The 15,366-nt window shown below is 41.5% G+C and overlaps 1 protein-coding gene across 2 annotated transcripts in view; it reads left to right on the top strand.

The window, feature by feature from the left end:
- Window positions 1–8,487, top strand: part of LOC123980438 (glucosidase 2 subunit beta-like) — a 122,298-nt gene extending 113,811 nt beyond the window's left edge. For both annotated transcript variants that reach the window (XM_046064829.1, XM_046064828.1), the window contains 2 exons: window positions 3,678–3,777; window positions 7,325–8,487. In XM_046064829.1, the coding sequence (XP_045920785.1) occupies window positions 3,678–3,777; window positions 7,325–7,462 (238 nt within the window). In that variant the 3' untranslated portion in view covers window positions 7,463–8,487. The remainder of the gene's footprint in view (window positions 1–3,677; window positions 3,778–7,324) is intronic.
- The last annotated feature ends 6,879 nt before the right edge of the window (window positions 8,488–15,366 follow it).

Below are 15,366 nucleotides of genomic sequence, written 5' to 3'. Positions count from 1 at the left end.
ATGTATGCAAACATGTCATGCCTACATGAATATATGCAGGCAGCCTGCCGCAGTGCGTGAAGAGCAGATATGATGACGCTTCAGTGGAGTTCACGTCAGCTTTCTAATGTCTACAAAAGAAAGACACTGAAGGCAAATGTGCAAATATTATATTCGCATTTCTTGAGGAAACCACAGAAATACCAAACTGGCCAAAACTTCCCTCTGTGGTTTTGTTCATCCAGATACTTTCCAGTGGATGCCCGGGGTCTCAAAACACACAAACACCCCCCCCCCCACCCACCCCCAGTATCTGCCATGGGGGTTTAAACCAGAGTAGAGTTGTCTAAATGATAATTGCTTCTGAAAGGTTGATTTGTGGTTATATCAGAGGGGGTAACTCTCCTTTTAGTGTTGAGCAAGATTAGCCGTGGATCTTCGGGATTTATCACCCGAGGCATACGGATTAATGCCGCGATCAAGTTTAAAACAGAATCAGTGGCGACCGCATCGTTTTAAAGAAATTTAAGAGGAGCTTATATGAGCTCAAGTCATTTTCAGAAGAAAAGGAAGCATATCAGCTTTTTTAATGCTAAAAAAGCTGATCTAATGAGGATTAGATAATTATTTTTTTTAAATCAGTAAAACAATATTATATTCAATAAACTGAGGCTAATTTTGTTATAAAAAGTATTTGACATGTTCTGTAATTCCAAGTGTGGATATATTATATATGATAACATATTATACAGTGTTTCTATGATTCTTGTAGTTCTTTATTTAGTCTTGCAGTAAACGTAGTTTATGAAGGATCTGAAACTGCAATTTTAATGGTATTTTTGTGGGTAGTGGATGTAATTAAATCACAACTCCATATGCTATTCTGCATGTCAATAGAAATCACACCTTTAGTGATTCAGAGAGAAAATTAAATGAGATTGACTCCCTAATGCGCACGGCCGGGGGCATGTCTGAGTTCCCCGAGGCCCACTATCTCACCCGCAATGCAAAGTAAATGTATAATAGGTTTAGCCGACTAGATATGCTGCTCTTACAGGTTTATCTGTGATGGGAGGTGCATTTGATGGCATTAGAGGAGGCCAGACAAAGAATGAATCATAACCTAGATGTCTGTAAATAAGATTCTCGAGGTTTTAAGCCTTAAAAAGGAGCATGCGTACAATGTCTTTCATCATGAAGCATTAAAAGGAAGTCTGCATTTGTGGCCCCTCCCTTGCCTCGATGTTTTTCGCAAATGGATTTACTGGAGATGCAATTTACTCTCCGCTGCCGATGTTAATCTAGCTACATACTTAGTTAAGTTCATCCATGCTATTTTGTTGGACTGAAAACAGAAATGCGTACATTTATGTCTGATCTGAATACTAACAGTTAGGTGTGAGACTTTTTGTTGGGCACGCAAATGGGATTTCCAGCTCGGCTGCAGAACGCAGGTGCAACAGATCAGCCATTATGTTTTCAAGGAAGAAAATGCATACAGTAACCCATATAATTTTAAGGAGGCCTGCTGCTGTAAGCGCAAGTGAGCATCATGTGTACCATGGCTGCAGCTTAAAGCCAAACTGTGATAAATTGGATGAGGAAATTAAGTTGTCATTTTGCACATTTGGTTGTGCTATATTGTCAGTCACAGGGTCAGACTAACATATTGTAATGCACCCTGGTGCCATGAAATTAAAGAATAAGGTCCAGTGTGATGTTTTTGAGAGGTGTAATTAGCTAGCTATGCACTAGTCTGGTTATAACTGTAAAATGAAAGAATAATCGCCTGCCAATACAAGTAGGTATTATTACGAATATGGAATGATCCGTCAGTAAGATTCTGTTTTGTGATGCCTGTGAGTCCAAATGACTGCAGTGTGTTGGCCACATCTTAGTGATAACTTAAACCTAATTGACAGGGCCCACGCTGCCTCCTGGGGCACAGGAGGGCTGACAGAGCGAGAATGGAGATTAAGGAAGGAAGTGAGTAAAGGTGAGGTGAGGCGAGAGGGAATGAGGTGTGTGCGTGAGTTAGGGGGATGGGGGAAGGGTTGGGTGGATGGGAAGGGGAGGTAGAAGGAGGATCGTCGGTCAGCTAGCAGCGGGAGCCGGAGCATTGTCACTTTCTCCGCTTTCCATGTCTTGCTGGCCTGACAGCAATCCATTTGAGGGCCTCCTGGTACTAACAGAGTGCTAAAACCCAATCAAACAGGCTGGAAGGAAAAAGGCGAGACGCTCGGGCCCAGACGGCTTCCACTTGTGTGAGCAATTCACCTCTGACTGACCCGTTCAGGCATCTTAAATAAGCCATGCGCATCATGGATGGCAGAAAAGCCACACTTGGAGAAGACAGCCATGTATCTGTAAAAGCTGGAGAGTGCTTTTTGAAATCAAAGAGGACTCCGTGTTTGCCCTTATCAAGGTCAAATGAGAATAAAACAGCAGCTAAGGAAACGTGGGAAAAATCCTGTGTATGTTAAACTTAATATAACCAAGCAGAATAAGTTTTGTTTTTCTCCCCCAGTGCCTCCCTTCTCTTTGTTGGGAAAATAACAGCAACATCAACATTAATTATGGATTAACCTTTTATTTATGTTTATTGTTGAGCTTTAGAAAAATATACAGAAATAAAAAGTTAAATATACTATTGAGATAAATTACAGAACCAATACAAATATCATAACAAGTCATGAAATATAGCAGATTAGCTTTCATAATACTAAAAGCAGGGCTCAAAGAATTGAGCAGACTTTGCTGCTTTAATCCCCTGCGGAAAGGTCAATGTAGGCACATTGATCAAGTGTGACAGGGTAGGCACTGGTGAGAAAAGCACTTAGGCAGATTAAAAGAACAATACGTTGAATTTACAGCTTTTTGTTGCTCTTTATCCAGAATGATTAACAGAACATTGACAAGCCGTTTACACACACACATAAAAAAAACAAAGGCTTGCAGACAATCAGGTTTCTTTTTCGATGCATGTTTCCCTGAAAGTTAAAAAGATTGATTTATTTATTTGTTCTCTGTTCTGAGTATTTGGCTTTGCAGACAGAAAATAGTTGCTAGCTTTTGTAGGGCATGAGATCAGAGCAACACACAATTTCAGTAAAACCTTGACTCAACCATGCACCAAAAGCAGGACAGATTCTCCTGCAGGATTACAATGTTTTATAGAAATCAATACTTAGCGCTACTGCAGTCGATGCCACCTCAAAGAAGCTGCTCAAGTTCAGAAAAAGATCAGAGGAAGTTAGCTGGTGAAAGCGTAGTCAAATGGTATCTGTCAGTAGTGCGAGCTGTGTTGGACAGTGTCCACTGGCACCCGGCTTTGCTTTGGTTTTCCAAATGTTTGGTGAGAATGTAATTAGCTAGCACTGGGCAGACACAACCTCATTTGAGATGGGCTTCACTAGCGTTGTGTTTTTCTCTTCTCCTTCCCTTGTGTGTTATTGCACACAGAATTAACTCCGACAAAATGGTAATTAATATTTCCCCTCCATTGTTGAAGAGTAGAGGGGACGTGAGAGCGCTGGTGCCAGGATCCAAAGGAGGACACTGCCAGACTGGCCATCTTGCCAGCTATTTATTTTTGCAGGGAGAAAATGTTTTTCAATAAGCCAACCTATTATTGTATATATAACACAAACCTATAACTAATCAAACAGATCATTTCTTATTTCTTTTTGTTATTTCAGGAAGTGGGGGATGTGGGCAGAAACACCAAAGAACCAGTACAGTCAGATGGTGTATGAGAATGGAGAACCCTGCTGGCAAGGAGGTTCACGCAGTACTACAGTAAGTACTGCATGTGTTTCACACAAAACCATACATACATACGCTAACAGTAATGGAAGCATATGAGAGCACAAAGAGGCAGACATGAATAAACTAATAGACAGACAGACGAACAAATGGTTTGTACACACTGACAGACTGTCAAATACACAGATGGATGGATGATGCAGTAATGAATGAGGGAACAAAAAGAAGTCGTTTGCGCGGCTCGTTAGAGTTCCACCTTAAATAAAAGATGTCATACAGATGCTCTATGAATTTTAGTGCAATTGTGCACTTTTTATTCTTTTAAAGTTCAATAAAAAAATACCAGTTATGCTGTCTATCTTTAGTCTATATTGTTTGAGGACACAAATGTGAGCAAATAATTTCAATTTCAGATACCTTCACAAAATAATCCGGTAAACGCTCGCACCACAAAACGTCACCAGTGCTGTACAAACATCATTTGAATTGTTTTCTTTATTTTTGAGGATTTACGGTATATCCTGTATTTTTACTTACCTATAGCTCTGCTGAAACCGTAATTTCTCATATGAAAGCCGGTATTCAAAAAACAAACATTGAGGGGGGGTGGAATTACTTGTAGCCTACAGCAGCGGCTCACACGTTCCATTTCCACAGCACTAATTGCATCAGTACAATAACAATCATGTTAAACTCTGCGCTGCGCCGGGTTTCTGTTTTTGAACAGATATAATGTTTTCATACTCATTAATTCCTGTCGTTTCTTCTTTGCCGTACTCCTGAGCTACCATCAACAAAAGTGAACACTTCCCTCCCCAAGAAGATTCTTTAGATACACTCCTTAGAAAACACATCCCACCACAAAAACACAAAGCTGCTGTTAATGACTTCAACAATCCACCTTACAAATAAATACAACTTAAGTTAACTGTACAAAGAGGCCATGGAAAACTGAAAGCCAAATGAAGCTCCCCTCACCACTTTCATTAGGGACAATTTGTAGCCTTCTCGCCCAGTCTGCTCTCTGTACGCCTCACTCTGCGTATTCTGTTATCAACAATGGGGAGTTAGTCAGTTAATCAGTAAAAGACGTTCAGCCCTCATGGCTCACTCAGCAGCCTGGCAAAAAGATGTTTTGTTCAAAGCAGAGTGATGGAGGCTGACTTGCCCCCCCTGTCAGTCTACATTGGTTTTATGGTTAATGTTGCCAGTAGTCCCTCCTCTTTCAGTCACTTTTATGAGCCCCATTTACATTTTTTTGCGAGAATTAGCTCAATTAAAAATGCAGCACGTTTAATCATCTTGTTTTCTTTGCCTGGCCCCCTCTTCAAATCTGAGTCCAATAAATGTCATTTGCAAATGTATGTACTCATGCCATCCTGCGGCCCCCTTTGAAAAGACTAAATTGAATTCCTTTGATACGACTCCTTAACCGTGTGCAGTCAGCATAAATGAAGTCTCGTCAGAAGTCGACGCTCATTATATTTGAAATGCTGAACCTCTTCTTGGGGTAGTGCGCTCTCTTTCAGCGGTAAAACACACTTCTCTCTGTATCCTTGAGTAGTGGGACCAGTGATGTATTGTTTCAGTGGTGGAAATTGAGGTAATCCAAATTCAAGCGGCGTGCAGTGTATCTTAAGAGTCTGTAAGGAAGGGTGAACTCAACTGTTTCAGTAATTAATTAAATTCAAGGTGCTGGACTGTGACTGTTACATGTGAGCAGCGGGTTTAGCTAGAATCTTAGAAACTTAAATCTAAAGCAGCCCATTGTTTAAAGGAAAGTTCCAATTTGCTTCGGTCAGACTTTTCGTTTCTATTGGACTAAAACTGTACTCACGAAATCTGACAATGGGGCAACATTACTAAAAGAGAAAAAGTTGGAAGACAAAATGAAGGCGCAGTTTACAGAGCAACTCAACCTACTATAGCTGCTGTAGTTGTGCACACAGTTTTGACATGTGGGCTCAGTTTTACCTCCAGATAAATTGTCTAAACTGTTGGCTTGTAACCTGTTTAATTGTGTTTCTTGCCCCCTTTTGGCTTTGTTGCTTTGTTCCCAGATTTCAGCAATTACTTTTGGTGAACGTGATGTTTTTATAACCAGTAGAAAAGATGGCCAAAGCTACAAAAACAAGATCCAAGTTGTAATAACCCAGATTTATCCTTTGATTTAATTTCCATTATTTTTCCAAACAACATTTATTGGTTGGGAAAAAAACCCAAAACATCTTACATCTAAGTGTAATTTGTTTAGTGTAGAAAAGTTAAAAGTTTGTACATTAACATGTAACACTTTCATGTCTTAAAGAGGTACTCTTGTATGTATCCTGTCAGTCCTCCTGTATGTATGTTAGGGGAGTTCTGAGAGACATCCTAAAAAGAGAAAAGACTAAATTGATGCAGCAGAAGCCAAGACATCTTGTTTTTTTTTGGTGCCTAGAATGGGTCAAGTTCTAAAATCCCTAGATACTACATTTCCCATAATGCAGTAGCACCTTTCCATCAGCCCCTCAAACCTAGTAAACTTTCTTTCAAACTCCACACTTCCAGCTTGTGACTCAGGCTTTCTGTTATCAAAAAGTAGTCTCGAAACGCACATAACCCTGATGACATCACTACGGGTTATTTTGACAAAGCTCCTCAGGAGCCTGCAAAGAACAGCTGTATTTCTTCAGTGGCTGAGTAGTCCTAACCATGATGAGTAAACTGGTCATGTGTAATATTGATGGAGTGCATTCTTTAACATACTGCATGTAACAAAGAAGTGTCAAGACAGAAATACTACACAGAAAGAATCTCATAAGTCTAAATAATTGACACTGATCTACACTGATGTATGGCTCTGGCACCTGCAAGTCAAAATTGAATAATCATACACATAAGAAAACACTTTGTCTCACCAAGCGGCATACACCCACTTAATGTCTCTGTGCAACAAGACACCAAGCGACACAACAAAAGACTATTTTTAGTCCAAGAACGGGACAAAACCAAAATCACCAGCCTGATACTTTGGCGCAATAATACTTGTCAAGTTCCCATCTCGCTCCTTCTCCAGGTGCTTTTGTTCGCCAGAGGGATTGTCTGTCCAGGGTGCAGTATGATGTGAGGGGTTGCTATGGAAACCCCCTCAGAAGTAAAATAAGTTGTTTTTCCCTTTCCACTCTGTCAGAGAGGGCGTCAAAGTCACCTATTAAAGTCATGACAGCGGTAATCACATCCTTGCATGTCCTGTTCACACGTGGGGACGACAGCAGCGATGTCCCATAATGCCACAGCGTCCCACAGTCAAAGCATCACTTCTTCATGTGCAGTGCAATTGTTTTTATTTATTTATTTAAGAGACCTGATTCTGTTTGAACCTCCCCTAGTATTTCTTTGGGGGCATAATTCTGTATGTGAATCTCAAATTCTTTCACAAAAGTTTGAAAATCCTTGGAAGAATCACTGAAACAAGAGGTAGGACAGTGTCTTCAATCAGGCCCTTTTGGGAAATAGGACTGGCATGGCTCTTGACTCTGGCTAACAACGGCTCTTCTCCCCGCACCACCTCAACTTTTCTTTCTTTGTGCTTTTCTAGGTCACACTGACATGCGGAACAGAGACAGCCTTGCGATCGGTGAAGGAGCCCAGCAAATGCCAGTACATCATGGACTTTCAGACTCCTGTGGCCTGTCAGCCGGTGCTGAAGCAGCGGGGCATACACAGTGAACTGTGACCCCTTCCCTTACTGGCCTAGCCTAGATTAACTTAGCCCCCCCTCCCATGCTAGCCTGTGGTGACAGGCTGGGGTCCTGAGGGTCCCCTCTGACATCTGTGTTGTCAGAACATGTACTTTCAAGCAAGTCTTCCTGAGGTCAGAATCTGATTGTAGGTAACACTGCTCCTAGACAACTTCAAGTTTTCATTCATTGTTACAGTGCTGCTTTATAGTGTCAAGTGTTAATAAGTGAATAGAGCACTTATTGAATGATTTAGTTCACACAAGTATTCCTCACACTAGAGTATATTCCTTAAAATAAATAAAGTGAAACTAGATCAGTTGCAGGGTCTAATATCAGTGTCACAGCTGTATCAAACAACTGCTCCTTCATGAGCACAAATAAAAGGATTCTACTTCACTATACCTTAATTAAAGTAACATTATGTAAGTTATTATGTTTGTGTTTTTCAATATTATATAATATCAGTATTACTTACTAGTCCAACTCTGTACACAGAAATAATGCCAGTTCAGTCTGTCTTGCAGACTTTATTTCGCAAAGCTCTCGCCACCTTCAGGCAGCCTCTTTGCTCGGTCACTCTTTTTTTCTCATCTTAGCTTCCTTCGTCAATGTACCCTTTCGGCCGCTCTCCATCGGCAGCAGCATAATGTTGCTTGAAACTTGGGTGGCAAGCTAGCCAATAAAGCTGGACAGCAACCGACGCAAGAGCTCTTACAGATGTCAGAATGTGCTAATAAGTTATTACTTACTAGTCCGACAGCAAGAAGGCCCACGCCGATATTTACTCTTGTCTGGTATCTTGCTCGGTTGCTCGCTCTTGTTCTCATCCTCACTTCTTCCAACGTCTTCGCAAAAATGATTTTTAAGATTACTGCATAATGTTGCCTTAATTCTTTGTCTCTATTGTGCTTTTACTGTAACAGTTGTAACTGATAATGTATAATTTCCTTAACAATCACACAGCAAAACATTTTAAAAAGTGTTTCAAGTATTAAAATAAACAAAGTATCAACCTGCAGTTGCATAGTAGTAATTTATACACTACGGCTACATTAATATATAGTCTCACAACACTTGAACAATATTCACACACGTTAAACTGTTATCAGGGATGCATAGTATACTGAATATAACGTCTCTTGATTTCACAAGATTCTGCCAGCGTTAGCAGTCTGCTTATTACAGTGCATCCCATTTATGATGTTGTTATGTAACAGATTGTGGGGTTTCTGCAGCAGAGCCCTCTGCTCATTAAGGGGGAGCTAAATCAGCTGTCATGTATCCAATAGGCTGCCTGATATATTCCTACCTTGCTGGGGCAGCGAAGGCTGTTTGCCTGCTAGCAATGCAATAGCCTCGGGCCCTGTAGCCAAGGGACTGCTACTTTTTATTTATCTGGCATCAGCTCCCTTCCACATTCTCTATTTGATGGCGAATCTAACTATTTGCTTTCACCTTTGTTTTTTGGAGTAAGGAAAAAGGCATCCCTGCAAAAACCTCTCCGAACTAAACTCGCAAATAACACAAAGTCTGAAACAAGATGTGTTAATATAGCATAATCTGACAACTCACTCTGCAATCATCATGTTCATCTTGCATCTGGAAAGCAAACACTCAAATCGATCAGGTGAACTGGCAAGACAAAAACAGTTTTTCTAAGGGTTCATTTTTATTTCCCATCTCAAGGAAACAGCACGGTATCACTAGATATCTTAATCTCCTCCTCCTTCAGCGTTTCAAATATGCAACAGATGCCAAAGCTGATGTCAACATAAAAAAACACTAAGCCTTCACAGCCTCCTAACTCTACCAACAGCTGGAAATGCTGCCAATCACACAGACAGTGTCAAGAGCAGCACTCGGTCTAATATCGCAGAACACAGCATTGCATTACTGGCATCTGGAGAAAACTTTCTATTGCATCATTGCCATATGGTGACCATGTGATGGCTTCTCATAAAGAACCTTTCCTTGGATGAAATCTGCTTTCAAAAAGGAACAGATTCAACAATCTGGCGTGTCTCATACGACTCCTCACTTTACAGAATGATCATCATGTGTTAAATTACTTGCGTGCTTCACCCCACACAGCGTGGGCGGGAACCTTCGATGGAAGATTGCAGTTTAAATGGACAGTTGTTTGGGAAAGGGGAAAAATAGCTAGCTAGTCAGCTTCTGTACTGGGTTTTTGAACCGGCTAGCCATTGATGTGTTGTTGCAAATAAGAAGAGGAGGGAGTTGTGGGAAGGATTCTGTGGGGAAACTGAACACACGCTGAGCACACAAGGACATACTTACACACCTCGATTCAACACATTTGCACATGAAGGGGCAGGGATGGAACGTCTCTCCAGTTGAGCGTTGGCGTATTTGTGTGTTGACTCCAAATTGCTAAAAGGGCCCAGAGGCTTTATATTGCATTAAATCTCCGACTCAGCTTTGTGGAAACTAGTTCAGGGTACCTGTTCTCTGGAGTGGGAGACAGCGGGGCCTTCGCCTGGCTGACTGACTGACTGACTGACTAGTGAGTGACTGGTTGACTGACGCCCACCACAACTCAGCGCCGCTTTCACTCTTTTGGAGATTGTTTTTAAGCTTCCTCCTTTGAAGGGAGGCCAGTTATACCCTCAGGGCTGAGAGGGAAAAAAGGGCGCTCGCGTCGAGTTGGCGTGCGACAGCCACATCCATCTCCCTCGCATCTACACTTGCTCCAATCTATTCAGTCACGATACCGACGCTTCACAGTCAGCACCTAGTTTGCATATTCTTTGCATACAACACCAATTAAAGGCGTTTGGTTTATGAGAATACAGTTCATACAGTATATACAATTTCATGCCTACAAAGTAACACAAAGCTTTACTACCATTTCTATTTCTGAAGATAGTTTAAGGTTTCCAGTGACTGATATGTTTATCAGCATTATTAACTTTTACCATATTTTGCTTCCACCATTAAAGGTCCTGTTTAGGTGAAAAACAGTATTTCTGTCAAGTAGTTTTAGCAGCTACAGTTCTCAGCCAAATTGTTCCAAATAGGTTTATAACAACATTAATCATATATATATATATATATATATATATATATATATATATATATATATATATATATAATGACAGAGAGAGAGGGGGGATCCTTGTTTTTTGGCCACTTGGGGGCAGCAGAAACAAGCTTTAAGCACAAAACTTATACTTTCCGCGTCCACGAGTATGTGAGGTTCCGCGTGACGAAAAAATCGTCATCAGAGGGGGTACACGCAGGGTCTGTGTGGACGTCCGCGTGCCTCCTGTTTTTTATGAGCATGCGGACCTATCCAACTAGCACCACCAGGGCACCAACCGATCTACTGCGCATGTGTGGAACATGTCCACCAGGCTGACTCCGGAAAGTAGTATAAACAGAAGTAGTCCAGGTCCGCAGCTGTCTGTGTGCGAGTCAGCTCCCGAGTATATTTGACCTATTACACATTATCACCTATTACCTATTTACACATTCAGTATTCATTTGTCTGTCCCTTCTAGACTTTAGAACCTTTTCACCAAAAACCGCTGCCTGCTGCTGCTGAAAATGAAGCTGATAAAAGTAGTGAGACCACATTCACATTACACACTGTAATCAATAGCAACAGAGCCATTCCTCATGGTAAAATATTGATTATATCAGCTTTAATGTTACTGGTAAAACGTAAGCGAATAGTGGCACAAACGGTAACTATCTCAGTGCGTACACTACAGTGTGTACAGAACTAAGCAAGGCTCCATTTATCTACTTTTTATTTGTAAGAGGCAGAATGTGTTATTTCTACTTTCAAAAGCTACACAGTCTGGGATTTAAAGTTGCTCCATTGTGCCTTAATTAAGGCTCCTGAGAAGCTAAGGGCAACTTCTTGCACACAGGCTGGTTAACTGTTCAATATCTCAGTAAAACAATAGAACACATTTTAATAACAGTCCGCTAAATCTACACAATGTCAAAACACGAAAGAAAAAAAGAACTGTCGAGTATCATCAGCTTCAGCATCATGGGCCAACACCGTATAGGAATGAAGGGAAGCAAGAGAATTAGAGATGCAGATGAACAAAGACTAACAGGAGGATGGGGAAGGAAGAGAAAGATACACAGACAAACAGCAACAAAAATGACAGAGGCCGGGACGATGCTTGAGGGAAAACTGCGCTTTGAGAGGAGGAGAGAGACAAACTAACAGAGTAGAAAACAGCGATGGGAGGAGCAGAGGAAGAGAGACGTGTGGGGATGGTATAAGCAGCACTGCTAGCGGAGGGTAAATGTTTCTGTGTTTGTGCTCTCACATCGGCGAGCGAGGCTCAACACTTCTCCTGTGGAGTCGATGAGTGTAAGCGTGTCGCGGTTGGAGGCTGGAAGGCCGAGCTGTGATAGCATGTGGTTACCAGGGGCCTCCCGCAGTTGGCTTCTCCCACTTACAGCAGAGGACGATGCTTGAGAGGAGGTTCAGGGCCCGGGATGCCAGGGAATAAATGGGCATGTGTACATTTCCCATAAATGACAGAGTAACCATAATATATACAGGGAATATTCAATTAAAGATCATTACTAACACTGCCACAAAAGTGTGTCACGATGTCAGTTTGTAGCTGGTAATCATCACATTGATATTGTGAGCTTTTTTTTTTTTTAAAGGCCGCTTTTAAAGCTCCAACAACAAACAGAGCTCAAAAATCATCTGTGCCCAAAGTGCAGGTGCATTTCTTACAAAAAGGAAAACAGCGGCTGTAAATTGAAATTAGCCAACAGGGACATGACGGAAATCAGCAGTGGTTGGGAGCTGCTGATTTGCAATAAAACCTCAAAGATGTCATAACGTTTGTCGCAGTGTTTGCGATGGGGATTGAGTTTGTCCGAAGAGTCAACAAAAAGTGAACGGCAGAAACTGGACTGCCTATCTACTATGGTTTTTTTTTTTTTAAGATTCTTGTTAGAGAAGACAACCAAATGTTTCTGGTGATGAAAAGTTAAAAGAATGCAGACGTATACACAAATGAGTTGCTGATTTTAAGAGTCCCTATAAGTATGCAAAAGAAACCCAACAAACACTCGAACTATGGAGTGCGTTTGTGCTTTAAATTGCATTTTTAAAATCTAATTTTCGACTGGCACCAAAGACCAGCTGAAGATGTTTGGTGGTTTTTTTGCAGTTTAAAGCCCTTTTCATGAAACGCTGGGAGGTGATAGTCATGACTCAACATCAGGTGCATTACTTTTTATAATTAAAATTTTTATCTACTTATCCATCCATTTAATTGTTTTAATATTTTTGCCATTAAGCATGGACATTGAAATCATCTGTTAGTTCATTCATCATCGAACTTTAAACACATGACCATCATCTGTCTATCCACCCATTTAATTTGTCCCCACACTCACACACCTACACCTCTGCTGCAAACCCAGCGTCGTGCCACGCCTCTTTCTGTCTCTTTCCCTGTAAGTGTCGACTCTCTCCACTTTTTCCATCAGTGGTATGTTTTCGCAGTAAGAAGTTGCAGAAAAACACAGAACTCGTCTTCTGGATTTTTTTCACCTGCTTGATAGCTATGAAGCCTATCAAAACGAAACCAACGTGGTAGCTAACAAATGACATTTTCAGTGGTGTGTTCACTGTGGTTTTACCTGGTCCCTGCTTGTAAAAATAAATCCACTGGTTCTGCATCTTGTAACATAACAACTCTCTCTGAGTTTCTCTGCAAAATGCTAAAATGGGTCGCCAATTATGCCTGGGTGGCCCGCCCATGTAAAGTCTGTATGTGGAAAACACTGCATTTAGGTGTTTGTATGTCAGAGTGTATGTGGATGTATGTGTACTGTTGCATATGACAAGTTCCACAGTTAAGATGAGCCACCAGTAAATAAACCCGCTGACAAGCTGGAACTTGATCAACAGAAACACTTTCCTTGCCCTTCCGTGGCTGTTTCTCCCTCAGCAAATTGTTGTTTTTTCCCTCTTGTAGCCCCCATTAGGATGATAGATGAGAAGAAATGCGGAGGGGATGGTTAATCTTTCAGGGAGAGGAAGGAGGTAGCGAGCAGTATACCATGTACATAAATAAACAGGATGTTGGGATTTAGGAGGAAAATGTGTGGAGAGAAGAAAGATTATGGTGATTGCCACTCAGATAGGAAGAGGAGCGGGCCTGATTGAAGAGATAGAAACAGAACAACGTGGATAACAGATGGAATGAAAAGCAGATCGGGATGAGGGGAGAGGAAGTGGGATATAACGAGAGGGAGACTGAGAGCAGCGGGATCCTGGTGGGCGAGGGGAGGGGATTCTGGAGGGCTATATCGAGCTCAGTTTCTCCACAGGAGCTGCTTAATGAGCACAGAGTTTGTAAGTAATTATTGGTTATCAACCTGATAATAGTCATTGCTCCATTTTGTGTAGCAGTTTCCACATACTTATACAATTATGGCAATTATTAACGAAGCACCGTTTTGCGCCGCTGCTTTGCATTTCAAACATATAGTGTGGCCAGTCTGGGCCATTATTTTTGTGTTGCATAATCCAAGTTCCCGAGGAGGGGCATGGAAAAGTAAGTACTGCGTTCCTCTAAGCAAAAGGGTAAACAACGAGGAGCCAATTTGGTTTTCAAAACAAATACCAGAATTTAATTTAGGAAAACACACTGTGGCTCATTACATTGCTAACTTTAGCAGCAGCTAATATTTGCTCTTGTGGCCATTGTGTAATGCCACAAATTTAGATCAAACAAGTGGACGCTTGCAGAAATTAAACAGAAAAAAGGGTCAATATTAAGTGTTAGTCTGCTGCAGGGGGGATTAGAAAGGAAGAGTGATGGGGGAGCCAAGTGTGCACGGCAGCCTCAGCTGTGCAGGGAAGTCATCCATTTTAAGGGCTGCAGCAGGGTACCTGCTAGCTTTTCATTAGCAGGTGAGACACAGATAGGACCTGAGGACGGGGACCAATGGCCGACCAGACAGACTCTCCATGCTCCATTACCCAGGGACACAGCGCTGCACTGGACACATCATACTCTCCACTCCACACACACACTGGATTGTAGGCAGACAAAAGAAAAGAGCACTTGACTTTTTTTCAGAGACCAAAAGAGGCAGAAAAAAATTAAATTTCAGATGAGTGCTTGGAGGGAAAAGAGACACGATCGCTCTTCAGCGGGAAAAAAGCAAAGAAGTCAGCGGTTACTTCCACACTGTGTTTGATTCAGTCATCAATTACAGCAGCAGCAGTCGAGATAAATAAAAGTCAACAACTGACTAACTGCAAAGCCCTGTCATTGGCACTGATCCAGCATCCACTGCAACATATTGAGTTGTAGACCTACAGTCTATGCCGGCCTGTATACACACCTCATTGATCTCTATAAGTTCTTCTTCAAAGTTTACACATTTGATCAAAGGTAGCAGAGGGTGGATGGCATTTTTTGAAAGCGAAAAGACCAGCGATACACCTGAGGAAGTATGGGGGGAGGGAGTCCCTTCTGCCGCGACAGATCTAGATCAAAAGTACCTATTGCAGAATCAAAGTCAGCGGCATCAATATTTCATCATAGGAGAACCTGCCAGTCGTCGCACACCCCCTCCCTGCAACCTTTCCTGTTCTGTCCTTTGCTTTCCTAGGCTACTGTTTTGTGGGCTGCAGATCTCCTAGAACAATTGTATTTTCTCAGATTCTGGTGTTTACCCTCACATACAGCAGCACTTTTGTCTCAGTCATTAGATCCCTAAATCATGTTCATCTTTAAGTGAATTTTTGTTTCTCCTTTATTCTAATTTTGAGCTTTCAAATGACCTTTTTGTTAAGCTGCATAGTCCCTTTAAATCTTAAAGGTCTATTCCAGCAATTTAGTGTTATACCTTAACAGGGAAATTTGAAAAGAGA

Source organism: Micropterus dolomieu, linkage group LG12 (genome assembly GCF_021292245.1).
Source record: "Micropterus dolomieu isolate WLL.071019.BEF.003 ecotype Adirondacks linkage group LG12, ASM2129224v1, whole genome shotgun sequence".
Classification (NCBI taxonomy): Eukaryota; Metazoa; Chordata; class Actinopteri; order Centrarchiformes; family Centrarchidae; genus Micropterus; species Micropterus dolomieu.
The sequence above is the reverse complement of the archived record's forward strand: the minus strand, read 5'-3'. Positions and strand labels throughout refer to the sequence as shown.